Source organism: Aspergillus candidus, assembly GCF_002847045.1.
Source record: "Aspergillus candidus strain CBS 102.13 unplaced genomic scaffold BDW47scaffold_22, whole genome shotgun sequence".
Taxonomy (NCBI): Eukaryota; Fungi; Ascomycota; class Eurotiomycetes; order Eurotiales; family Aspergillaceae; genus Aspergillus; species Aspergillus candidus.
Genome location: NW_020194027.1, coordinates 100,031 through 123,194, shown reverse-complemented (window position 1 = coordinate 123,194; position 23,164 = coordinate 100,031). Strand labels below are relative to the sequence as shown.

The 23,164-nt window shown below is 60.1% G+C and overlaps 6 protein-coding genes across 6 annotated transcripts; 2 read left to right on the top strand and 4 right to left on the bottom strand.

Annotated features, from left to right (window-relative positions):
* Positions 1 to 319: 319 nt before the first annotated feature.
* Positions 320 to 3,763, bottom strand: BDW47DRAFT_125733 (Zn(II)2Cys6 transcription factor domain-containing protein; the record flags this gene model as incomplete). The annotated part of the gene is made up of 4 exons (XM_024816436.1): positions 320 to 1,171; positions 1,242 to 2,583; positions 2,652 to 3,552; positions 3,610 to 3,763. The coding sequence occupies 4 exons, from the start codon at positions 3,761 to 3,763 to the stop codon at positions 320 to 322; spliced, it is 3,249 nt and encodes a 1,082-aa protein (XP_024672041.1).
* A 346-nt stretch (positions 3,764 to 4,109) lies between these two features.
* On the bottom strand, positions 4,110 to 6,230 carry BDW47DRAFT_131697 (putative UV radiation resistance protein (UVRAG)). Its single transcript, XM_024817375.1, has 2 exons — positions 6,088 to 6,230; positions 4,110 to 6,018 (listed from the first exon to the last, which is right to left on the bottom strand). Exons 1-2 carry the CDS (start codon positions 6,157 to 6,159, stop codon positions 4,360 to 4,362), a joined length of 1,731 nt encoding a protein of 576 aa, XP_024672040.1. The 5' UTR covers positions 6,160 to 6,230; the 3' UTR covers positions 4,110 to 4,359.
* Positions 6,231 to 6,462: 232 nt separating this feature from the next.
* BDW47DRAFT_117542 (mitochondrial 54S ribosomal protein mL67) lies at positions 6,463 to 7,593 on the top strand (the record flags this gene model as incomplete). Its single annotated transcript, XM_024815090.1, has 2 exons — positions 6,463 to 6,735; positions 6,802 to 7,593. 2 exons carry the CDS (start codon positions 6,463 to 6,465, stop codon positions 7,591 to 7,593), a joined length of 1,065 nt encoding a protein of 354 aa, XP_024672039.1.
* Positions 7,594 to 8,085: 492 nt separating this feature from the next.
* ptcG (type 2C protein phosphatase PTC1) lies at positions 8,086 to 10,555 on the bottom strand (the record flags this gene model as incomplete). The annotated part of the gene is made up of 3 exons (XM_024817374.1): positions 8,086 to 8,533; positions 8,640 to 9,966; positions 10,548 to 10,555. 3 exons carry the CDS (start codon positions 10,553 to 10,555, stop codon positions 8,111 to 8,113), a joined length of 1,758 nt encoding a protein of 585 aa, XP_024672038.1. The 3' UTR covers positions 8,086 to 8,110.
* Positions 10,556 to 11,283: 728 nt separating this feature from the next.
* BDW47DRAFT_131691 (peptidyl-prolyl cis-trans isomerase) lies at positions 11,284 to 16,322 on the bottom strand (the record flags this gene model as incomplete). Its single annotated transcript, XM_024817373.1, has 5 exons — positions 11,284 to 11,901; positions 11,965 to 13,169; positions 14,142 to 14,380; positions 14,440 to 16,149; positions 16,208 to 16,322. The coding sequence occupies 5 exons, from the start codon at positions 16,320 to 16,322 to the stop codon at positions 11,385 to 11,387; spliced, it is 3,786 nt and encodes a 1,261-aa protein (XP_024672037.1). The 3' UTR covers positions 11,284 to 11,384.
* Positions 16,323 to 19,904: 3,582 nt separating this feature from the next.
* BDW47DRAFT_105674 (BRCT domain protein) lies at positions 19,905 to 23,018 on the top strand. The gene is made up of 7 exons (XM_024812619.1): positions 19,905 to 19,950; positions 20,012 to 20,073; positions 20,138 to 20,414; positions 20,483 to 21,120; positions 21,172 to 21,448; positions 21,495 to 21,575; positions 21,629 to 23,018. Exons 1-7 carry the CDS (start codon positions 19,929 to 19,931, stop codon positions 22,744 to 22,746), a joined length of 2,475 nt encoding a protein of 824 aa, XP_024672036.1. The 5' UTR covers positions 19,905 to 19,928; the 3' UTR covers positions 22,747 to 23,018.
* The last annotated feature ends 146 nt before the right edge of the window (positions 23,019 to 23,164 follow it).

The window sequence follows — 23,164 nt, the reverse complement described above, 5'->3', positions numbered from 1 at the left end:
CTCATTCAATAGGGTAGACTATGGGAGATTAAGAATAGATCAAGCATAAATGACATTATGCTATCTTATAGACACCTCCCGATCATACAGTCCACACATCTGCACAGATCCAATGAAATATGAAACAAAAGGGAAAAAGATATCAGAGTAAACCTCCGCGCTCACAAGCCAGTCGTTGCGTTGCATCCGCCGTAGAATATCATGTCGTATCACATCACACACATCACATCACATCAAACCAACCAGTCCACGATCTCATCAGTCGATGAAAAAGTCAACTATAAAACAGAAGCAAAAGATGGGAGAAGAAGAGAAGACATCACGGAACAAACGGTGACATCCCGGACTCCCCACCCTCTCCAGCCGGGTTATTACTCCCATCATACTGCTCGTTCAGCAGCACCTCCAACATATCCAGCTCGCCGACCATCGGTCCCGTGCCGCCGAGTCCCTGGTCGACGACGGCCGTCGAGCTGTTGAAGAACTGGTCTAGCGGCAGCGCGAACCAATCCGGAAGGACGGCCGCGTGGTCGTTGAGTGACTGCGATGGCGGCAGCCCGTCGAGGTCGCTGCCAGCGGGGGGCGTCGCGTGCGGATCGTAGTAGTTGTAGTAGACTGAGGGCGGGGGCGGCATGAAGGAGACGTTGATGTTGGATGAGTTGATTGGCTGTGCGGGGATGCCTGCGAGGGGATCGTGGGCTGAGATGGGCGTTGACCCTGTCTGTGACGGCGGTCGCGGAGGCTGTTGCTGATGCTGATGCTGCTGCTGCTGCTGTGGCTGTTGCTGCTGAGGTTGATGTGCGGGTGGCGCGGGCGCGGGCGGCGCGGTGCCGTCACTGTAGCTGAGGTTCTGCGAGCTGGGCGCCGGCGTCCACGGGGCCATCGACGTGCCCTCCCGTCGGCTGGCGGGACCGTCCCGCGGACGCGGCGAATGCGGACGCGAGACCGGCGCGGAGTTGCGGTCGGGCGCCTCGCCGTCTCCGCCGCGGTCCAGCGGGGCGAATCGGAGGAATCGCGTGCGGATGCTGGTGGTGAGCAGCTCCAGGAGGCGCGAGATCGCGTGGCTGAGATGGACGTCGTCTACCACGTGGGTCCGGAGGGCTTCGATGACCCGATCCTGCAGGTCCAACGAGACCCGCACGTCATCCTCTTTGGCGCCTAGGGTGAAGGTCTGCAGTTCGTCAGTATCAAGGTTGTATCGGAGGGGAGGGGAAGGTGGTAGACCAAAGGGAGATAGATACCTTTAAGATAAAAATCATCCCCGACAGGATACGAAAGCAAGTCCGGACCGGGGCATGTTTGAGGTGATCCCCCGGCACAAGAACCTCGAGAACGGTGGTGAGGATGCGGCGGGAGGCGTCGACCACCTCCTGGATGTAGGGCTCGTTAACACGATACAGCTCCATCAGAACATGATACCCCCCGCTCCCGGACGGGGCGGGCTTGGCCTGGGCGGCCTCGTTGGACATGGTGGTCCAGCGATCCACGACGGCCTGGAGGGCGAGCGAGTTGACGTACAGCCGGGTGTACTCGTACTCGATCATGAGGATGCTCCGCATGGCCGGGGCCAGGTGGATGGAGTCCAGGTCGCGCCGCCACTCGCGGAGGAAGGGCTGGAAGCGGTCGATCTGGTCGCGGTAGCGGCCGCTGCGGATGAGCTCCGAGGTCTGCTCGTTGGAGGCGAAGAGCAGCTGGTTGCTCTGGTACATGATCTTGGAGATGCCGATCCAGCAGTCGTGCATGCGGTCGACGACGGCCTGGTCGCCGTCGGCGCCCGGCTCGGCCGTCGGCTGGATGTCGTTGGTCCACTGGGGGAGCGGCAGCATGGAGGGGATGCCCAGGCGGCCGCTGCTCTGGGTGATGTAGACGAGGATGAGCCGGCGCAGGCGGCGCTTGCGGATCTGCTCGGCGGCCGACTCGGTGGCGACGCGGGCCTCGCTTCGCTGGTCGAAGACGCCCAGCTCGAAGGCGAGGGCCTGCGCCGTGCTCAGCAGCATCCAGGACATGCGGTCGGACCGCCAGGCGGGCTCCAGCCACTTCTGGAAGGCCAGCCGACCCTCGGCGGCGGTGATCGGGGCGCGGTGGGGGCCGTGGTCGAGGTCGACCTCGGGGTGGTGATGGTCCCGGTCGGCGCGGCCCAGCTGGGCGTGGGCATCCAAGTCCAGCAGCGCGTTCTCGTCGTCGCCGGGCGGGAAGTGGAGGTTCCGCGGGTGCCAGTCGGTCAAGATCAGCAACGCCTCGATGGTGCCCAGCGACCGCAGGTTCCCCTTGGCGGGGCTCCGGGTCGCCGGCGCGGCCAGGTCAAAGGACCGCGGTTTGCTGATGCCGACACCGCCGCCGCCGAACTTCTCCTGGCCCCAGAAGAGACGCTCGATCATGCCCCGGAGGTAGGACCAGAGCCGGTCGTGGATGTAGAAGGCGCGGGTGTAGGCGCCGTCGCCCTTGGGCTTCATGTGGCGCGAGGCCGTGGTCAGGATGGTCACGGCCAGCACGGGCTCGTCGGTCAGCAGCGCACGGTGCGTGGACGGGGGGGCAAAGTCGGCGATGACGATGGGACTCAGGGGAGCGAGATGCTCGTAGTAGCTGCCGTGGGTATTAGTTGGGGATAAGACGCCACGAGACAGGGGAAAGGGACAGGGGAAAGGACCGACTGTGCTACATAGGCCATGCATTCCTCCACGGAGAGCCAGCCCGCGCGGACGAATCGCAACCGCGACCACGCTTTGACCGCGTCCTGGAAGCCCGGGTCGCGCGGGGGCGCCGACGACGTACTGGGCGGCGCGCGGTCGTCGGCGGCGCCCGGCGCAGCCATCGACTCCGACCCGCCCGCCTGGTAGTACTGACCGACCTGTATGGCGCCCGAGCGGGGCGGCCGCGAGAACGAACCCCCGGCACTGTGCGGCGTCCCCGCCTGGGTCATGGGGGACATGGGCGAGTTGAAGGACGAGACGGACTGGCGGGCGGCGTATCGATTCTCGCGGCTCTGGCGATTGAGATCCTCCGTCCGACCGGCCGCTTCGGACAGCAAGTGAAGCGCATCATGACTGTTACTGATCGCGGGCGACAGCAGCTCGACGGCGGTGCGGTTCATCATCGGCTGGCCGCCCTCGAGTCCATACCCGGAACCCGCCCCCGGACCCGCCCCCGACCCTGACCCCGACCCCGCGCCCGGAACTGGACCAGGATACATGAGTCGAGACCCGCGGGACTCGGAGAATGACCGTGTCGACGGGGCCGGAGGCGCCTTCACCGGGTAGGTGGGTGGTGGTTGGGACGGGGGGGGGACGGGGGGACTGTCGGGCCACGTCGGTCGGGTCGTCGTCTCGATCGCGGCGTCGGGGGCCGGGGTGGGAGGAGGATAGGACGACGCGTGACCGGGGGAAGCATCGGCAACGACCTCCCCGACCATCATCCGTTTATCACGTTGCAGGGAATCCTCGCGGGACTCCTCGACCTCGGAGGCCTTGCGTTTCCGTCTCGTGGCGGAGAACTCGCATCGCTTACTCTCGCGGCGGCAACGGACGCAGGGCGGGGGACGGGGGTTATCGACGCCTGGAAATCAGTCAGTCAGTCTTCTCACCAGCCCCATTTGTCGACGATCGAACATACTCCCCAGATCGCACTTCACCTTGCGTTGTCGACAGGGGTCGCAGGCCTGGTAACCGCGACGGTGCTGGGAGGATTGGGATAGCGACGGTCGGGGCGAAGGCGATCGGCCCTGAGAGTAGACGGTCGATTCCCTCTGGCCCTGACTGGCGGGCATGACTCCGACGGGCGACAGAAAAGGAACGTCAATAAAAAAAAACAGAGCCAATGGGGTAGAATAGGATGGGGGAGATGGAGCGGAGAGGGTAATGGAGGATAGGAGTGGAGTGGAGGGAAACGAGCGGGGAGAAAAAAGACCGACGCAAAGCGAGCGCGATGGATCGGGATTGATTTCCACTGGATTTATACCGGCACACCAGACTAGAATTTCCTAGAGTATTGTATTTACATCCATATAACTATTGATAATGAGAACCATCTTGACTTTCTGGATATTACAGAATGACGACAGAATCCCCCTTGCGCCCAACTCGCCACAATCCATTGGGACAAACCCCCCCATCCCCATGACCCCATCCTGGTCATTCCCCCGCGCACAGCAATCTCACCGGGCATGCAGGACCAGGGAGGGAGGGGGCGTGACCCACTGTGCTCCTGGGGGGAGGTTCGTGACGGGTTGGACAGACCGAGACCAACCAATCCGTTCGAAAGAAACCCCCCTAAGGGCGCACCGTCTGCGACCCCAAGCGACACTAACGGCGCCACACAGTCGGTCCCCTCCCCCATTCGGAACGATCGCGAAGGTTCTTTCACTCAGGGCGCGTGCGTCGCGCGGAGTCGTAGCCCCCGTATCCCGCCGGCCTTCCGGGCGGGGATCGCGGTGGGTCCCGCCGTCAGCACGTACAGGAGGTACTTGAGGTTCGGCAGGGTCTGCCGTCGGTCGAGCCCCCGCAGCCCCTGCGTGTTCATCACGAACTCAATGTCCTTGTTGAGCAGGAAGACCCCGTAGTCGAAGCGTGCCGGCGCCGGACCCGGATGGAGGGGATACCGCCGGGGGGCCAGGTCGACCGAGACCGGGTCGTGGATCTGCGACTGCGACAGGGCCGGGTGAATCGGGTAAGGGACGGGAGCCGACAGGTACAGGGACAGCAGGTGCACGAGGTGGGCCGTCCACCCCAGCGCGGCGGCCAGCCGGTCGCGGTCGTCGACGTCGGCAAAGTCCGAGTTGGGCAGCGGCAGCCCCACGATCGTGAAGGCCAGCGGCTGGTCGGCCACGGGCTCGATCGGGTAGATGGCCAGCAGGTCCTCGGCGATGCGCCGCAGCTGGCCCCGGGTCTCCGCGCCCGTCTGCGCCAGCAGGGCGGTGCTGGCGGCCAGCTTGGCCCGCGCGTCGGGGAGGTGGCTGCGGGCGCGCTCCTGGACCTGGCGTCCGCGGGCCATGGCGTCCCGCCGCGCGCGCAGGCTGGCCGCCAGGGCCTCGCGGCGCCGGGTGGCCAGGCGGAGCTGCTTGCGTTCCGCAGCCACCGCCTGTCGCGTGAGCGCCAACGTCTCGCGCGCGGCGGCGGCCTCGCTCGTGGTCGCATGCGCCGGTCGGTGGGTCTCGAGGATGGCGGTGATCTGGGCCTCGAGGCGGGCCCGCGTCGTGCGCGCGTCTTGGATGCACTCGTCCAGGTTCGCCAGCCGCATCAGGGCGTCGTACGACGCCGTCGGCAGGGCGGTCCCCTCCGCCCGGGAGGCGACCGGGGCCGACGCCGACACCGCCGCGGGCGGCAGGTCGGTCAGGCTCGTGTACACGCCGTCTGGGAAGTGGAAAATGAGGGAGTTGGGTGGTAACGGGTGGTGAAAGCCGTCGAGGGACCGGCCCAGGAACTGCAGCGACGGCAGCGACAGCCGCCACTCTACCAGGAGCCCGTAGGCGTCCGCCGGGGTCGCCCGCGCCCACACCCGGACCATCAACCAGTCTCCCCGCGCCACCCCCGGACCGCATCGGGTCAGGTCGAAGAAGCGGAAGCTCGGGTTGGTGGCGTTCTCGACCACCTCACTCACGTAGACCGGCGGGGCGGCGCCTTCCGCGGACCGGGCCTCGGTCTCGCCCTCAGTGTGCAAGGAGAACCAGGTATCGGCCATGCGACTTCGGGTGATGGCCTGCAGCTGTCCCTCGCGGGTACGCGGGTCGAGGTCCGTCCCGGGCAGCGTACTGCGTCGCCGGACGGGCCGACGCGCGGGCGATGACGCTGGACGATGGGCGGGTATCTTGTCCTTGTTGCCGTCGACCCCGGCCGCGGGCAGGTTGGTGAATGAGCGAGACTGCGGGATGGCGGATCTCGCATCGAGGGCGAGTCGCTTGAAGGGCGACTGCAAGGCATTGGGGACCTCTTCATCGTCGATGGTCTTTTTCCGATTGGGAGGATTGGGCGGAGTGAGGACGAGATTGCGGAGCGACAGACCGTGGAGGTGTCGCACGCGCCGGTTCTAGCGTTACTTTCTGTCAATGCGACTGTTCTTATCATGTGTTTATGGAAAATGATCTTGTGTCCATACCGTCGGCAGCAGCCAGGGAGTCTCGCGACGCGTGGTGGCATCGGGACCGGGGTCATCCCCGCTCAGCGACATGGTGGGGATAGATCATGCTAGGGTAGCCCCTTTGTCGTGAGTGAGTCAACGAGTGCAAGTGCAAGTCCACGTCAAAAGTCGAAAGTAACAGGTACAAGACCGAAAGGAAGAGAAATGAAGCCCAAGTCGAGACGATGATGATGATGATGCTGCTCCCAATCGGGTTTAGCCCCGGTCGAAAAAATGATCCGGTCCTCACCTCTTCTTCTCCTCCGGGATGTCTGCATCCTCGATCATTCTACAGCTTCACCTTCGCCATTCTCGGTCTGCAATCCTGACGGTTCAAGTCACCAGTCAGGCACCATGGCCTCCGCCCCCAAATCCTCCATCCAGAAGATCCTGGATCCCACCAAGATCGGCACCTGGAACGTCGTCCGTCGTCCGCCCGTCGAGAACCACAGCCTCATCCAGGGTCGATCAAGAGAACAGAACTCCAATGCCTTCAAGTTACATCAGTTCAAGGAGGGGGTTCGGTTACGGAAGGCCGTCAATGCCATCACCCACGGCAAGAACATCTTCGTCTACCACAACATGCGCACCAACCAGGTGGTCTACTCGCTGACGCGATATCTCGAGGTGAGCCTTGATAGAGAGATCATTCCCCCCCTTCCCCTCTATGAGGAAGGGAGACTAACAGAATAGAAACACAACGTCCTCCGGCAACTCGTCTACCACGGCAAGAAAACCGTCCCCGCCTCCCTCCGCAAGGACATGTGGGTCCCCTACTACTCCGTGCACTTCAACGACGCCCAGGTCGGTCTCCGCGCCTACCATCTCCTCCGGGAATTCTCCCTGCAGCGTCAGCTGGCGCCCCCGCGCGACATGATCACCATCTCCGACCAGTGGCTCGCCCAGCGACGACCCCGCGATCCCGAAGCCGCCAAGGAGTTCGACGACAAGTACGCCGACAAGGTCGGCTGGCTCATGGAGAAGAAGCACCGCGCCCGCGCCCTCATGGACCAAAAGGCCACCTCCGTCGCCGACATGGCCGCCGTCCTCGCCATCCAGGCCGACGAGATCGCCAACGGCTTCGCCCGCCGCCTCCGCGGCTACCTCACCCCGACGGCCCGTCGTCGTCGCCGTGAGGCCCGCAAGCGCGAGCAGGCCCTCGCCGAGTCCCAGGCGGCTCGCGTCAACGCCTTCGAACACACCCTCAGCACCGGTCCCGCCAGCGTCGAGTACAAGGTCGAGGAGACCCCCGCCAACACCAACTCCCTGCCGGATGACCTCGTCAAGGTCCTCTGGACGGACCTCTACGACGCCCAGTTCGCCCCCGCCTGGCCCGACCGTGTCCGCCACGGCGAGCTCGACCAGTCCCGGGACCACGTCATGCCCGGCCCGCACCCGACTTACGCCCAGGGGGCTGAGATCCTGGCCGACGGTGCCTTCAACGAGAAAAACCCGGTCGAGCCGCCGACCGAGAAGACTGTGTAGATGAAGGGAAGGAGAAGATTTATGTCCATATCGAATTTGTACTTTTAGATTTTACGGCGTTGTAACCCAGTACACAATACACTATTCAAGGATTCTCCCATCCAGCGACCAGTAGATCGTAGACGTTGGACGATAATGGTGGATGATATGATGGTGATAAGAGGTATTCTTCTTCCAGACAGCCCATCAACATGTACAGCACCGGAGCACCCGCTCAGGAGATCAAAATGGACAGCACCCCAAATCCATTCCCCCCGGAGCCCGTCCTCAAACAGACTAAGGTGATGAGGGTAGAATCAAGATGTCGGAACAGAATAGGAAACGAAAAGAAATCAATTGGCTCTCCAGAGCACCCGGAACCACCATCATACCCCGACACAAGAGCCCAAGGAGTAGGGATCCCTACGATAGAACAGATAATGAAAAATAGAAAAGAAAGGCCGACAGCCCGCGACCCACGCCAGTAACCCAAAACAGTGCAAACGAAAAGAAAAAAAAAAAGACAAGAAAAGAAACATTACGACCCCTCCGGCTTGGGCGGCGGCGCCAACGGCGGTGCCTCACTGTGCTCGTTGACCGACAGCTCCGCCTCGTTGGACATCTTCTGCAGGATCTCCTCCTTGGCCTTCTCCCCCGCCTCCGAATCGTCCGTGATCCCGGCGTTGGCCATGCTCCGCCGCGCGCTCTCCACGATCTTGTCGGCTTCGCTCAACCCCGGTTCTGTGGGCATCGACGGGTCGCCCGCCACGCCGATCGGGTCGGCCGTGCCGTTGACGACCTCCCGAACCCGGTCGCTGTTCAGGCGGATCACCATGCAGGACAGGTTGTCCGTGCTGAACCGGGCCAACGCGTGATCCAAGAGCACCTTGGACGCCTCCTGGGCATCGTGGATATGTCGGATCAGATCGACCGCTTCCTGGTCACTGCAGACATCCCACAGCTATCCGAGCATCAGCATTTCATCCTGTAAACCCGAAGAGAGAATCGGGGAATTAGGGAAGGGAGAAAGAAAGAAAAAAAAAAAAAACTAAAAACTAAAAACTCACCCCGTCGCAGGCCAATATGATGAATTCGTCCGCATCCGGTTGGATCACGGTCTCCGTCGTGTACGGATGCCCCGTGACGAGATCCTTGATGTAGGCATCCCCCAGGGCACGGGTCACGGCCAGCACGCCGTTGACGCGGTTGTTCAGGATCAATCCGCCGGCGTTGGCGATCCGTTTCCCCTCGTTCTCATCGCTGCCCTTGTGGTCGTACGATAACCGGAGGGCCTTGCCGTTCCGGCAGAGGAGCACCCGGGCGTCGCCCACGTTGGCGGTGTACAGGACGCGCTGCCGGACCGCCTTCTCCTGGAGCTTGGGGATCAGCGCCGCCCCGCCGGCGGAGGCCTGCGTCGGCGTCTCCCCGGCCGCGCCGGCGTCCGCGGCATCTGCGTTGGTCGGCGTCGCGGCGGATGCGGACGCGGCGGCGGCGGCGGGGGCCAGGGCGGCCGACCCGGTGGCCGAGTGCGCGTTGGGCACCCGGTCCTCCCACCGCAGCAGGGCGACGACCGCGGTGCACCCGCTGTTCTTGACGGGCAACTTCTCCAGCTGCTGGTCGACGCTGGTAAAGGCCTGGTCGAGCAGCTCGGGGACCGCCATGTTGGGGGACCGACGCATGACCTCCTCGAGGATCAGGTGCAATTTCTTGCCACACCAATCGGCGGCGAAGGTGCCCGCATGCCCGTCGAAGATGGCGAAGTACCCGTTGTCCGTCTCCACCGCGCCGGGGGGCGTCTCCTCCGTCCGTGGCGACGCCGGTTCCCCGGCGAGACGGTTACTATCTGTGGTGGTGGTAGTAGCAGCAGCATCGGTGGACGGCCCCGGTGCGGGCGCGGGCGCGGGCGTGCCGAGGAAGTTGTACAGGTAGGCGTGGGTGTCCTCCATGGTGCGACGACATTTTCGGTTCTGGTCCTCGGTGACACCGACCTTGAACGAGGAGCGGGGGGTGGGGACCGACTCGCCGGCGGAGTTGTTGAAGGAACCCTGGGGGACGGTCAGGGCCGGGTCCATGGTCCCGAGTTTCTGCAGCGCGGTGAGCTCGCGGATCGGGACGGAGCCCGACGAGTTGTCCCGGGACCCGTTGAGACTCAGGGAATTTTTGGCGTTGCTAAAGAAGGTGGCGGCCTTGGTGACGGTACTGCTCCGGCGCTTCTTCTCGCCGGGAGGGTTGCTCTGTTCCTCACTGGTCCGACGGCCAAAGAAACCACCGGGGGGCGAAAACTTCTTCTGGACGGGGGCGGATTCCTCGGTGCGAGCGGGGGCGGACGGTGTGTCGATGGCAGTAGCCTGGGGGATGGTGTCGAATTTATCTTTGGGTGGGCTCGAGGAGCCACTGAACATTCGGTTCAGCAACCCACCCTGGCTCGAAAAGCTTCTCCGCTTATTTCCTGCCAGCTTGATTGTGGGACGCGAAGTCAACAGGAACCCAGGGAAAGAGTTGGAGGCCACGACACCGTCGAGAGCGACGCGAGAAGTCGAGTGTGGGAGAGATAAAGAGAGAGGGAGGGAAGGAGAGGAGGTGGTAGGCGGCGTTGGTGGCGGCGGCGGCGGCGGCGTATCCCACGGAGGGGGGGAATTCAGCGGACTGACGTAGGATCGGGGGAGATGCGGCGGAAGCGAGAGGCACCGGAACTGGAGAGTATGAGAAGTCAGTCAACGACACCTCGAGCGTTTCACCGTAGCCACCGATCAGATTGATGAACAGGGGAAGTGCCGATCCAGACGGCGTCTCATCACCCGTCCCAATCTTCTCCTATTGATTTTATTGGCAAGGGGGGAGAGGTTGGATGTCGTCAAGGGATTTACCCTCACACACGGAACAGGCGACCATCGTCAATCCCCATCCATCCTCGATCCTCGAATCCCGGTATTCAAGAAACCAAATTCCCTGGTCCCTAGAATCTGGATCTCCACACCACCATTGCGTCGAGGGAACCTGATAGGAGAAGGAGAAAGGGGAGGGGGAGGGGGAGTAAAGTGTAGTGTCTGGAGAGAGTAGACAGCGTAACTCACCGAAGAGGAATCCGATGGGAGGGAGGACAAGGATGATCTCCAGATAGAAAAGAATCCGAAGAATCAGCCGAGCCGAGAAACGAGGATATTCTAGTGAACAGATGGCAAAAGGGAAGAGAGGAAGAATGAAGAGAAAGAGAGAGAGAGAGAGAGAGAGAGAGAGAGAGAGAAAGTGACGATAAGTCGGACTCGATCGTCAACTATTCTTAGTACTGGATTTGGCTTACGAGCCTGTATCAGCCTGACCTGATTTATGAGCATTACGCGCGGGGCACGCAGGGGATTGCTAAGTCAGCGGGGTCTGAGACCGTACCGAACCCACTCTGACCGGTGGATGCCCGCTTTTCTGGGGTATTATGCAGGTGATGACCCGTTTGGTACCGGTATCAAGATTACCGGGGAGAGCTGGTCATCGCAGGGATACTTCGCTGGTACCGCTGGGATCAGCCAAAATGGGAGGGGGGGGAAGTAACGTCCGGGTACCGACTAGTCGATCCTCAACAGACTATTGGAATAGTCCGAAGACTCCTAAGTCCCTGACAACGAGGACCTACACGATCCAGGAGAAAAGGAGAAGGGTTCGAGATCTCGGTCGCAAGACAGTAGACTATCGATCCGATCGGACATCGAGCCGGAATGCAAGTGGTGGGACGGGTCCTCCAGGGACCATCCAGTCCCAGTCAGATATATCTACATAGTGCATACAATTCCATATATCGGGTAATCGCTCAATCCCAGTTAATCCCACGAGCTGAAGTCCCCAAACCCTCCCCGCCCCTTCATCTTCTTGCGCGCCGGCTCGGGCTCGGGTTCATCCTCCAGGACCTCCACGATCTCATCCTCCGTCTCTGGGCCCCGATCCGCCAGCGCCGCCCGCAGGTATTTCCCGACTCCTGCGCCGCCGCTCGCGTCCTCGGCGCCGCCTGCACCACGGATCCGCTTGCCGGTCCAGGTGACCCGATCGTCGTCGGTGTTGTCGTTGGTGTCCTGTTGCGAGGAGCCGTCCGCCGGGCGGTCGTTGGGGGTCTCCCCCCGAGCCTCAGCTTGCCGCTGTTTCAGGAACTCCTCGAAGGGGTCCACGAAGATGGTCACGTCGTGGATGCGGATGTCCGGGGTCGGTCGATTGGTGGACGGGTTCACTGGGTTGGTTTCCATGCGGTCGAGTGTGCCCGACGACGGTGTCGGGTCGTCGATGACGTGGCCAAAGATGGTATGCTTGAGATTCAGGTGCGGTAGGGCGCGGTAGGCGATGAAACTGGTCTGTCAGTCCCTCTCTCTCTCTTCTCGATGGGTTTGTGGGTGTGTAGGGGAAACATACAACTGGCTGCTGTTGGTATTCTTCCCCTTATTGGCCATGCTCAACGTCCCCCGGGAATCGTGCTTCAGCGGTCCCTCAAACTCGTCGTTGAAGTACTTCCCCCAGATGCTCTCCCCGCCGCGTCCCGTCCCCGACGGATCCCCGCCCTGGATCATGAACCCCTTGATGTTGCGGTGGAAGGCCACGTCCCGGTAGTAGCCCTTCTTCGCCAGCTTGATGAAGTTCCACACCGCCTTGGGCGCGTACTCCGTCTGGAGCTCCACGTTGACGTCTCCCAGGTTGGTGGACAGGCGCGCGTACCCCTTCTGCTTGACGCGCCCCCGTCGGAGCATGTACTCCTCGTCCGACAAGAGCGCCAGTTCGCCCGACGTGTGCGGCGTTAGCCCCGTGCTCGTCAGCGACGCCGCTGCCATTCCAGTCGTGTGTCGGGCCGCGTTGTAGGGCACCGGTTTCCGCGACCCCGCCGCGGCCGCCTGGTTGGAGGCTCGCGAACCCGCCCGGACCCCACCCTCCGTTGAGGACTGGGAGACGGCCCCCGCGGAGCCCCGCTGCGCGCGTTCCGCCCGCGCCTTGGCCACTGCCTCCTTCGCCTTCAGGATCTTGGCCGAGCTGCCCAGCGCATCGGCGTTGACGCTGCCCGACGCCCGCTCCTGCTGCTGCTCCTCCGTCAGCCCACTCTCCCCCGCCTGCAGGTAGTGGAAGGCGCTCAAATTCCGCGACTCGATGTTCTGCGGGTCCTGGAGGGTGATGATGTCCTTCCGGCCAAACTCCTCGTCCGTGACCAGGTCGCGCCACAGCTTGCCCTTGATGTTCAGCCGCTCCACCGTGTCCCACGCGAACACGTTCCCGGTATTGCGCAGGGCGACGATGTGCGTGTTGTCCGTCAGCACCTTGTAGGTCACAGGGTCGATGTATTCGCCGGCCTCGTTCTTCGCCAGGTGGAGTTTGATCAGGTCGGCGCTCTTCAACGGCGTGCCGTCGACGGGGTTCGTGCCGTGTTTCTTAATCCAGGGGACGATGTTGGTCAGATCGAAGATGGTGCCCGACTGCGTGCACACGGGATGCGCGTACGGCTGCAACGACAGCGAGCAGAAGTTGAAGGGGAGACGCTTGAACGCCCCGTGTTCGCCGCGTCGCGCCTTGCCCAGGCCGGCTCCTGCATTGGCCGAGAAGGCATCCTCCGATGCCCACTCCGAGTGTGTGATCTGTGTACGTTGCTGGTCAGCGGCGTCGCGAAAGAACCATGAACTGTTAAGGTCGACCTACATAGAGTTTATCCGTTCCTAAAAGAGAGATCAACACCATCAGACTCAGCTGTCTCAAAATTGATGTTTCCAAGGGACGACTCACCTTTCCCCATGTTTCGCGATTGCAATCTTGAAAATCCTGGTTGATTCTGCTCGCCGCCATGGCGGACGATGATGATGTATGGTGCGGATGTACGCTAACCGGATTGGGCTAGTTTGTCTGGTAGACAAACAGTGTAAACCCGACAAATTAACCAAATCAAACAAACAGCATTCTTTGATGGCGATGTGCTTCACTTCTTGAGTTCTTTGCTATTTCATAGGGAGATATTGAATCAATCATCGTATAATTGCTTAAAGCATATTGTTTAGAGATTTCTGTGTCTGTCGAGTCCGTATGGGGCACTATCAAGTCGAGTCGAGGTTGTTGGATTCCCGTCTCAACACTATATATATCTCGGATATCCTCCGTACTGGTTCACTATACACCCTTATGGGCGTTGCGATATATTATCGACAATGACAATAAACATTCCTGGGTTAATAAAGATCACTGAATCCATCGCTTGAACCTGCCTATCATTTCCTTCCAAATCAAGTATAGCAATACTAGATCATTCTCGTCGATTTATTACGCGCAGATCCTACTCTACCAGAGAGATGGCGGTGCATAGAATGCTTGCAGGCCATGGGTCGATCCCAAGGCCTGCACGGAGGACTTGTATTCTTATGAAACAGAAGATAAAACTACAGATAATACAAGTCACCCTTCCTGGAGCACTGCCGCCGCAGTATCCTTGTCCTCCCATCATCTTCCCCACCGAGAAAAAGCTGTCGAACGCCGTGGAAAATGGAAACCTATGCTTTTTTTGTGTATCGCATCATGAAGTCGTTGTCATCCCCCCATCGCGGGGTTTTCTCTCATCACACGGACGAGGCTTGGTAGCGAAGAGGAACCACCCAGCGATTCCCGAAATCGATCCCGTGTCGTCGGCGAGTGCCGTATTTCCGCCAGACGATCTGGGGAATACCGATGTCCGCCACGGACAAGACCCCCAGACTTTCGCCCGCCACCAGAGCGTTGATGATCCCGGTTTTGGGTGCTCCCAGACCCACGACCGCCTTGGCGTGGACGTATAGCCGCCCGCCTTCCACGACCGTCACCTCACCTAGTCGTCTGTTAGTTGGGGGAATGGGGTAGTCGAAAGCGGGGGAAGGGGGGACTCACCACTCGTTGCCGACAGCCCCGACGGGACGTCAACCGAGAGAATGTCGAGACTGCTCCGGTTTGCCCAGGAGATCATCTCAAAGGCCGCCGCCTGGTCGTCGGTGCGCAGGTCGTCAAACGCCAGATGGATCCCGAACAGGGCATCCACGATTAGGTCCGGGCCAAAGTCCGAGTTGGACATCTTGGTGGAGATGTCTTCCCAGCGGGAGACGCGTCCGCCAATCTTCTTGAAGACCTCTAGCTGTTTCTGGCAGCTTTCCAACAGCTCGTTCTCATGCTCCAGCCCTAGCATGCACACGGTCACCCGGTGGCCCCGGTTGCGCAGATGACGGGCGGCGGTGACGGCCCGAGCCCCCGTGCGATGGTTCCCCGTCAGCACCAGGATCGTCGGCGCCGCGGCGTCGTTGGCCAGGAGCCCCACGGCCGCCTCGGCGATTCCCCGGCCGGCGTTTTCGGTGATCATATCCTCGGTCAGGCCCAGTTCGGCGATCGTGATCTGCTCCACCTCCAACGTCTGCAGCGGGCTGACGGTCGGACAGCTGCGATTCGTGGTGATCAGGCGCAGGGTCCCGGCGGACACGCCCGGCCCCGCGACGGGGGAGGCGGTGGCCGATGTTTTGCCTGGGCGGGGGCTGGAGTTGCGTGAGGCGCCCAGCGGGCCCCGGCCCAGCGCCGCTACCTGAGGCGGGAGTAAGGTCGATCCCACGACCCCGCTGCCTTTGCGCGACGCCGTTGAGGGCCGGGCGGAGGCTTTGGAGTGGTCTCGTCCGGAGTAGGTCCCGCTGCTCAGCCGGGTGTCGCTGGGATCCCGCTCCGAATCCCCGGCTTCACTCTCCGGGGGACTATCCAGAACGTTCTCCGTCCAGTGGAGATTCTTACCGCCATTCGTCCCTGGTTTCGGGAGCTTGTTGAAGCTCACCAGCCGCTCTTCGTCCGCGGTGGTGTCTTCGTTGCGAATCTCCTCAAAGACCCGTCTCTTGTCGAATTTGGAGAGGTTGCTCTGGAAATCGAACTCGCCCATCTCCTGGATGTCCGTCGCCTCTTCCGTCGCCCACCCGTTCTGATCTTCGGCATACGCGTTGCGGTTGTTCCTCCTCTTGCCCCGCCGCCCATTCAACGAGGCCTGCTTTTCGCGGTACGACAGGGGCGAGTTGACCGGTTCCACAAAGGCAGTTTGACGCCAGCCCTTGGTCTTCGGGTTCAGGTTCGAGGCGCCGTCGTGCTCGTTGAGGCTCCCCTGCGGTTTGTTCTGACCGGGGCGACGCCCACGCTTCGTACTGAAGTGGGTGGTTGTGGGTGTGTTTTCATCCTCCTCCTGCGGGGCACTCCGCAACCCCTCGGTCCCGTCCCCCGCACTCAGCTCCAGACTGTTGAACGGCTGGGACAGGGTGGACAAAAGAACCGGGCGATCTCGATCCGCTGGCTGAGCCAGATGGGGTTGTGGAACGGCGGTGTTGTCAAGCGGCGTAGTTGGCAGGGGTGGGCCTCGAGGTCCGGGGGCCGGGGGGGCTTGCTGGGCGGGAGGTTTCGAAAAGCTCAAGATCGCGGGATCGACAAACGATTGCGGCGCGGTCGGAGCATACGAAGCCGGAGCCGCCACTTGACCCTCCTGGACGGGCTGTGTTCCCTGCGTTCCCAGCGAGAGGTCCGCGATGTCGGGGGCGTCAATCGAGTAGACGGGGAGTCGCTGGCCGGTCCACGACAGTGTCACTACACAAGTCCTGATTAGCATCCTGCTGCCAAAACCCCACCCATCCTTCTCACTTACCATTGCGAAGCATCAGCCGTTGTCCGACGACATCAGACACCTGACCCTGGACGCTTGCATTGGGCGGCACTCGCAGGGTGACCAGGACATTATACCCGATGAACTCGGAAGCCATGATGGGCACAGGGGTGCAAGAATTTCAATCACTTCCCGAGGGTATTCTGAAGCGTGACCATGCTCCGGAACCAGAAAATGAAGCGGGGGCAGAAAGATGAAAGAACACGAACGAGACCGGTTTGACAAAGCTCGTACAGCGTCGCAAAGATGGGAAAATGATCCGCAGTGCGAGGAAGAAGAGGAGCAAAAGAGGAAGAAGTGAGGCAGTCGCTGACTCAGCCGGTATCACGTGGAGCTTATCTTATCGCCCTTTCTAACCCGATCTGAGGAATACATGGAGCTGTATGACGGGGGATATTGTAGATGGCAGGGGTTATTCGAGAGGATCCCAGCCGTAGGAAGTGGCATGGATTGCATGCAATGCTAGATGAAATAGATCACGGTGAAAAACTTGAGGTAGAGAACACTGGCTGTCTGGGATGGCTGTATATACATGGGGAAGTGGTCATAGAAGCTACAGAGTAAATGCATAGATCGTAGAAATAGCCTTACATCATTCTGTCGAAATCATCGTCGTCAAACTCATCGTCCCCCGGTCGCTGCGGACGGGGATCGGGATGCTTCGGCTTGAGGACGTCCGTGATGCTGACCAGTTTGGAATAGAACTCGGTCACCCGCGGATGGACCATGACCTTGCGCGCGTCGAATCGGGTGACCTGCAGACCCTCTTTAGTAGTCGCGCGACTGAGCGCAACGTAGGCCTGTCCCCGTTCGAAAACACGGCCGAGATCGACCTTCACGCGGGGCAGGGTTTGGCCCTGCGCCTTGTGAATGGACAGGGCCCAGGCGAGAATCAACGGGACCTGCTGGCGTTGGGCCTGCACTTCCCCGTTGGGTAGCTCGATCTTCCAGGCTTCCGGTTGACAGAGGAGATGTCGCTCCCCGCCATCCGGTTGCATGAAACACACGAGGGGCCATTTCCGGCTCACGACGGCGCTCCCATCCTTGTGGGCCATGGCTTTGACGCTCTTTCGCATCTGGATCGCTTTGGCCTTTTCTTCGTCCATCTCGGGGTCGGCAAAGTCATTCTCGTGTTCTCGGTACACGTCAAATGTCGCCTCATCCATGAACGCCACGACGCGACCGATGGAACCGTTGACGAGGGTGTCCTCCATGTTCTTGATCAACATGACCTGAGCGCCCTTTTTGAGGTGGATTGAGTGTGGTGCCATGCAGTTCGAGAGGAGCCTGTCCCGATGGGAAACATCCTGGATCGTCCCCGAATCCACCGCGTTGAACGTCATCATTTCGCCGGACAATCGATGCATTCGGGCCCCGTTGGCCTGTTCGACTTCGTTCCGGGTCGGAAAGCTGCGTGGCGGATTAGCATCTAGATTGGCTACTATTGAAAGATAAAGCAACCAGAAAGAGAAACAAAATGGGGAAAAAGAGATAGATACGTACAGCTCCGTGGCTTCTAAGGAATCATCAAAGTCTAGAGGTCGGGACAGTTGCTTGAAGATGCCGATCGTGCGCGGGCTCAGCTTGCCCAATCGCATCTCGTTCAGCATCTCTGCGAATTGAGGATCCTTCTGACGGAACACATGCGTCAACAGGACGGTGTGTTGTATGCAAGTGTTCCAAGTCGCCGCCGCGAACGCGAAGACGGTTTCCCGCTTGCCGGGTTCAGGGACTGGGGGCAGTTGGAAAAAGTCCCCGGTCACTACGAGTTGGATTCCCCCGAAAGGCCGGTAGTTCTTCCGGATCTGGCGCGCAATCTCCTCCAGTTTATCAAACAGATCACCGTCGACCATCGACACTTCATCGATGACGAGAATCTTGGTGCGCTTCCAGCGATTCGAGGCCTTCTGATTCTTCCTGATCTGCGACATGGTTATTATGCGCCTGTGCGTGCCGGCCAACAGGGTTCAGCCCACCTTTTTCACGAGCTCCGGGACCTGCTCCTTGCCTAAGCCGATCCCCGCAAAGCTGTGGAGCGTCACTCCTCCGATGTTACAAGCCGCCAGACCCGTCGACGCGGTGACCGCCACCCGGTCCGGCTCTCTCCTGTATTTGTCCTGCAGCTGCTTGATGATCTCGCGCATCAGCACCGATTTACCCGTTCCTGCCGAACCGGTGAAGAAGATGCTTTTCCCTTGCTGGACGACCGCCTCCAGGACGTGTCGTTGCTCATCACTGAGGAAGACCGAGGCGAGCTTGAGGCGCGGTTGGGGCTTCTTGGTGTCCATCTTCAGACTCTTGTTCTGGCGGCGGAGCTCTCTCTGCTCTTCTTTGATGGCACTCGCGGATTTGTCCCACAGCGCCGTGGGCTTGGGCTGGCGCACCGGCGTTTCCACCTGCTTCTTCGGTGGTTCTATCGGGGTCGACACCTCATTCTTGATCCAGGGCACCGTCCGCGGGTTGTTGGGTTTCTGAAAGTGCGACAGGGGAGAGGAAGACCACGGTAACTGTGCGCTGCTCGGCGGCGCGGGGTTGTCATCGGGGATTGGCGGTAGTTCCGGGTATTTTACCTCGGCCGAGTCACTACTGATAAAGATCGAAGCCGGCTGCGACGGTGGCTTCATCTGCGCCGACGGCGCCCTCTGCGAGTCGGCCTGTCCCGCCGACGCCTGTCCTTGCACATTCGGTCTCACAATCTTCGCCGGGGGCATGAACGTATCCGGTTCCTCAAAGTTCAAATCGTCGTCGTCGTCAAAGTCGTTTTCATCAAAATATACAGCGCTGTGGAGCGACCCCAGGGCGGATTGACCGGCATCGGTCATCTCAATCTTCCGTTTGACCCCGATGGACTGTGGTGGGGAGTTGAACCGGGGCTTCCCACCGTTTTGCGGGAGCGTCGGTTGCAGTGGCTTGACCGACGACCCCGAATGCTCCTGAACCGCCTTCTTGAACATGATTGTCGACGGACTCGAGGGGTCACGTAGAGGGATAACGGGGGTGGTGGCACCCCATGCGACGTGCGTTGTTGCCGGAGTGATATACGGTCCTATATTTCAGTCTGGGCGAGATGAATGCATGGGCCCAATGACGAAAGTCGTGAGTCGAATAGATCGATCGCAATTGGAACAGTCAATCGAGAGTTGATCGTCAATCTTCCATCGGATCGAATTGGATTTCGGGAGAATTTCGCGACTCCGAAAGATGCGCGACGCGTCGCCTATCGCACGTGACGGACCGATAAGGGCCGATACCGATAAGGATTTCCTCGAGTCCTGAATTTCCTGTTCCTGGAATTTCTGATTCTGACTGTCTGAGACTGGAGTTTGCATGGAAGATAGATATTGAACATCTATGGGGGTCGACAAGAGAAGGTGTGGAAGGGGAATGAGGGACGTCTAGCTGTCCATGCGGGATCTTGATATCGCGGGACCTGATCCCACCGTGTATACGGTACAAAGACACTGTACGGGGATGGTGCCAACCCCGAGTCGTGTATTGATGTATGGCTATAATTGAATCGCTGTAGATAAATCTATACGATGGGATCGTATCCTATCGCACATGGAAGAAGTCGATGCGACGCGCAGAATCGACGCATCACGTGACCCGTATCGTGCACTCCGTTATCTGCAGTCTCGACGCCAAAACTCCGCTCAACATCCTCACCAGAGTCGTGCTTTGTCCCTCCTGCCAATCATGAAGAATGGCAGGGAACGGTGCCTCCAGTAAGTGGCTGGAATCTACGATGGGCTGGTTGGCTCGCAAGATTGCTGATATTCCACGCAGACAAGGAACTTCCTCTGGCGGGAGTGGTCTTATGCTTCACCTCCATTGTGCCCGAGCACCGCGTGAGTGACACCATCGATCCTGGAGCCAATCCGTACCGTATACTGACGTCGTCAATGTTGACAGAGCGAGCTGATTGCGATTGCGAGTCAGATGGGAGCTAGCCACAGATTCGACCTCACCGCCGACGTCACCCATCTCTTAATCGGCGAAATCAAAACACCCAAGTACAAGTATGTTGCACGCGAGAGGCCCGACGTGACGGTCCTCAACCCGAAATGGGTCGAGGCGGTACGTCAGTCATGGATGCAGGGCGGTGATACGGATATCCGAGCACTGGAAGAGCAGTGGCGCTTGCCGACCTTTACGGGCTTATCGATCTGCGCTACGGGGTTCGAGGATGGTGAGTCGCATTGCAGGATACTCTTCCCCCCAGCCCCCCACGCGCGATGAGGGCTGACCGTTTACAAGGGGCGTTCCGAGACTACCTCCGGAGCATGTCGGTTCGCAATGGCGCCGAATATAGCTCGGACCTCACCAAAGACATCACTCATCTCGTGGCGCGGGACACGCAAACACAGAAGTACAAATTTGCGACCCAGTGGAACGTCACCATTGTCACTCGACAGTGGTTCACAGACAGCCTGGAGCGTGGCATGGTTTTGGATGAGGCACTGTACCACCCCCTTCTGCCACCGGAACAGCAGGGCGCAGGTGCCTGGAATCGCGCGGTGCCCTTGGCCCGAGAAACAGCCCCGGACCGCAATCCCTCGTCGAACCCTCGACCGCGCAAATTGCGCCGAACCGCAAGTGCGAAGCTGGTGGGGCAGAACGAAGGAATCTGGGGCGATATTGTCGGCGCGGGGTTCGAAAGCAGCGATTTGAGGCGGTCCCGAGGGAGCCAACACAGAAGCGACAGCACGCGTACGCTCCCACGAACTGCCTCCATTGTTCAGGAGGCCAGGTCATTTGCTAGCGAGAGCGGTCCTGCAGAACCGCAGGACTCTCGGCAGTCGAAGCCGGGACGACAGTCTTCAGGGCCAGTCGCCGGGAACGAGGGCTTCCTCCATGGCTGTTATTTTTACATTCACGGGTTTTCTTCCAAGCAGGTTGGTCCCTCACCTGACCTTTTAATTTGCGTGTAGACTAACGGATGTCAGGGAAATGTACTACGCCACCACCTCTCCTTCAATGGGGCCCAATTGGTAGTATCCCTGAGCGAATTCTCGCGGCCAGAGATCCCCAAACGAGGCCATGACCTCTACATCATCGTGCCTTACACGACGCCGCGAACCAAGGTGCCTTCGACGGATGACCTCGCTTTTGAGTGCGAGGTGGTGACCGACATGTGGCTAGAGCGTTGTTTGGACGCAAAGGCCCTAGTATTGCCGGAATCCCACGTTGCCAACACACCTCTTCTTCGATCTCCGATCCCAGGTATGTCCCCCGCCCACATGATCGAGCCATGCACTAACACGTACAGGTTTCCATGGGATGAAGATTTGCTCTACGGGGTTCTCTAAAATCGATCTCCTCCACCTATCTAAGCTCGCCACCCTGGCCGGTGAGTCCATCGCCATGCAAGACCGGGTGAACACACTCTGACCCAAGTTCCAGGCGGCACTTACCACGAATACCTGACATCAAACGCCTCCGTGCTGATCTGCAATGACGCGGGTCCCGTCAACCCTGATAAACTGCGACACACGAGCGAATGGGGCGTGGCGGCTGTTTCTGCGAATTGGCTCTGGGATTCCATCCGCAGCGAGCAGAAACGGCCGTTCGAGTCGTATGCCATCAAAGGACCGTCAAGGCCGCCCACTCAAAACACCAGGGACCTTGAAGTGCGAGCTGGCTCGCGCACAGCGTACCCAGAACCTACCAGCCAGAACGGATCCACCGGTATCCCGCTCGCGAAATCCACAGCGTCCACAACTATCCATGCCGACCTGTCCCAGGGACGCAGCAAAGCCAAGGGAGGCGCCCACTCGCCCACAGAGCAGCACAAACCCACACCATCCCCCAAACGACCAGCAGAGATACAGCGTATCACAACATCTCCCTCCAAGGTCAAGAGCGCGACAGACCGTCCCATGTCCGCATCGCCAGCCAAGCGCCCCGCCTCAGCCCAGTCAACCAACACCAGCGCGTCCTCCTCCCACCAGAAAGACCAACAGTCCGCGCTCGAAATCGCCATGAACGGGATCCTGAAACAAGCCCGCGAAGCCAACTCCCGCTCGTCCACAACCACCGACCCTACCGAATCCGCCGACGACGCCCTCCGCAAACGCCGTCGCCGGCCGCTTCTCGGCCGCGCACCCTCGCACTCCTCCGTGCGCAGCACGGCAGCAGCAAAAACGGCCGACCACCGATCCCGCGCGAGCTCCATCGATACTCTCAACGAAGACGGCTACGGCAGCGCCGTCGACAGCGTCGCCACCGAAAGCAAGCTCCCATCGCTCATCAACAGCGGTCAGTTCAACTTCGCCGACTCTGTCGGTGATCACGAGCTTCACGCGCCGCCGCAAAGCCAGTCTCCTCCGCCCATGACCCAGCTGGACTACGAAGATCCAGATGCTGTCGCCATGCGCGAGAAATTCCTCCGCTGCGCCGGCAAGGCGGTCGAGAAGAGGACTGCGCCGGATGTGGACAGGCTCCAGGAGCTGGAGAACAGCGGGTGGGGAGCTGGAAGGAGGACGCGTGCGGCTAACAGGGTGGTTGATGATGAGTTTTGATGGCAGTTTGCTGGTTCCGAATTCTCTTTTCTTGTCTTGTCAGTCTTTATTGTTGGTAGCTTAGATCTCTATTTGCTGTCTGATGACAAGCCTGCTTGCTGGAAAGGGAAGAGAAGTAGGCGGTGGATGGTTCATCCATTGGTCTTTGATTGCTATTTGATGGTGTCCATTGAGAACATTGCATGGCGGACGGCGTCGTCTCATTTACTATAACTATTTTTTCATCGCATCTCAGTTTGATTCTATAGACTTCCGGCGACCTCAGCATTTCCAATCTTTAGGGACGATGAAATGAGTAGTACCTGTAGCTATATCTTGGAAAAGACTCCGACGCCAAAGCCAAAGACGCTGATAAGGCTGTTAGAGCCAAGCGTTATTCTAATGCTCTTCTTGATAATTGATCAGTTAATAGTCTAAG

Coding starts and splice junctions, on each gene's coding strand:
- BDW47DRAFT_131697 (XM_024817375.1), bottom strand. CDS start 6,159: ATGTCGCTGAGCGGGGATGACCCCGGTCCCGATGCCACCACGCGTCGC. Junction 6,019..6,087: donor CTCCCTGGCTGCTGCCGACG/GTATGGACACAA, acceptor AAGTAACGCTAG/AACCGGCGCGTGCGACACCT.
- BDW47DRAFT_105674 (XM_024812619.1), top strand. CDS start 19,929: ATGGCAGGGAACGGTGCCTCCA. Junction 20,074..20,137: donor CCATTGTGCCCGAGCACCGC/GTGAGTGACACC, acceptor CAATGTTGACAG/AGCGAGCTGATTGCGATTGC. Junction 21,449..21,494: donor TCTTCGATCTCCGATCCCAG/GTATGTCCCCCG, acceptor TAACACGTACAG/GTTTCCATGGGATGAAGATT.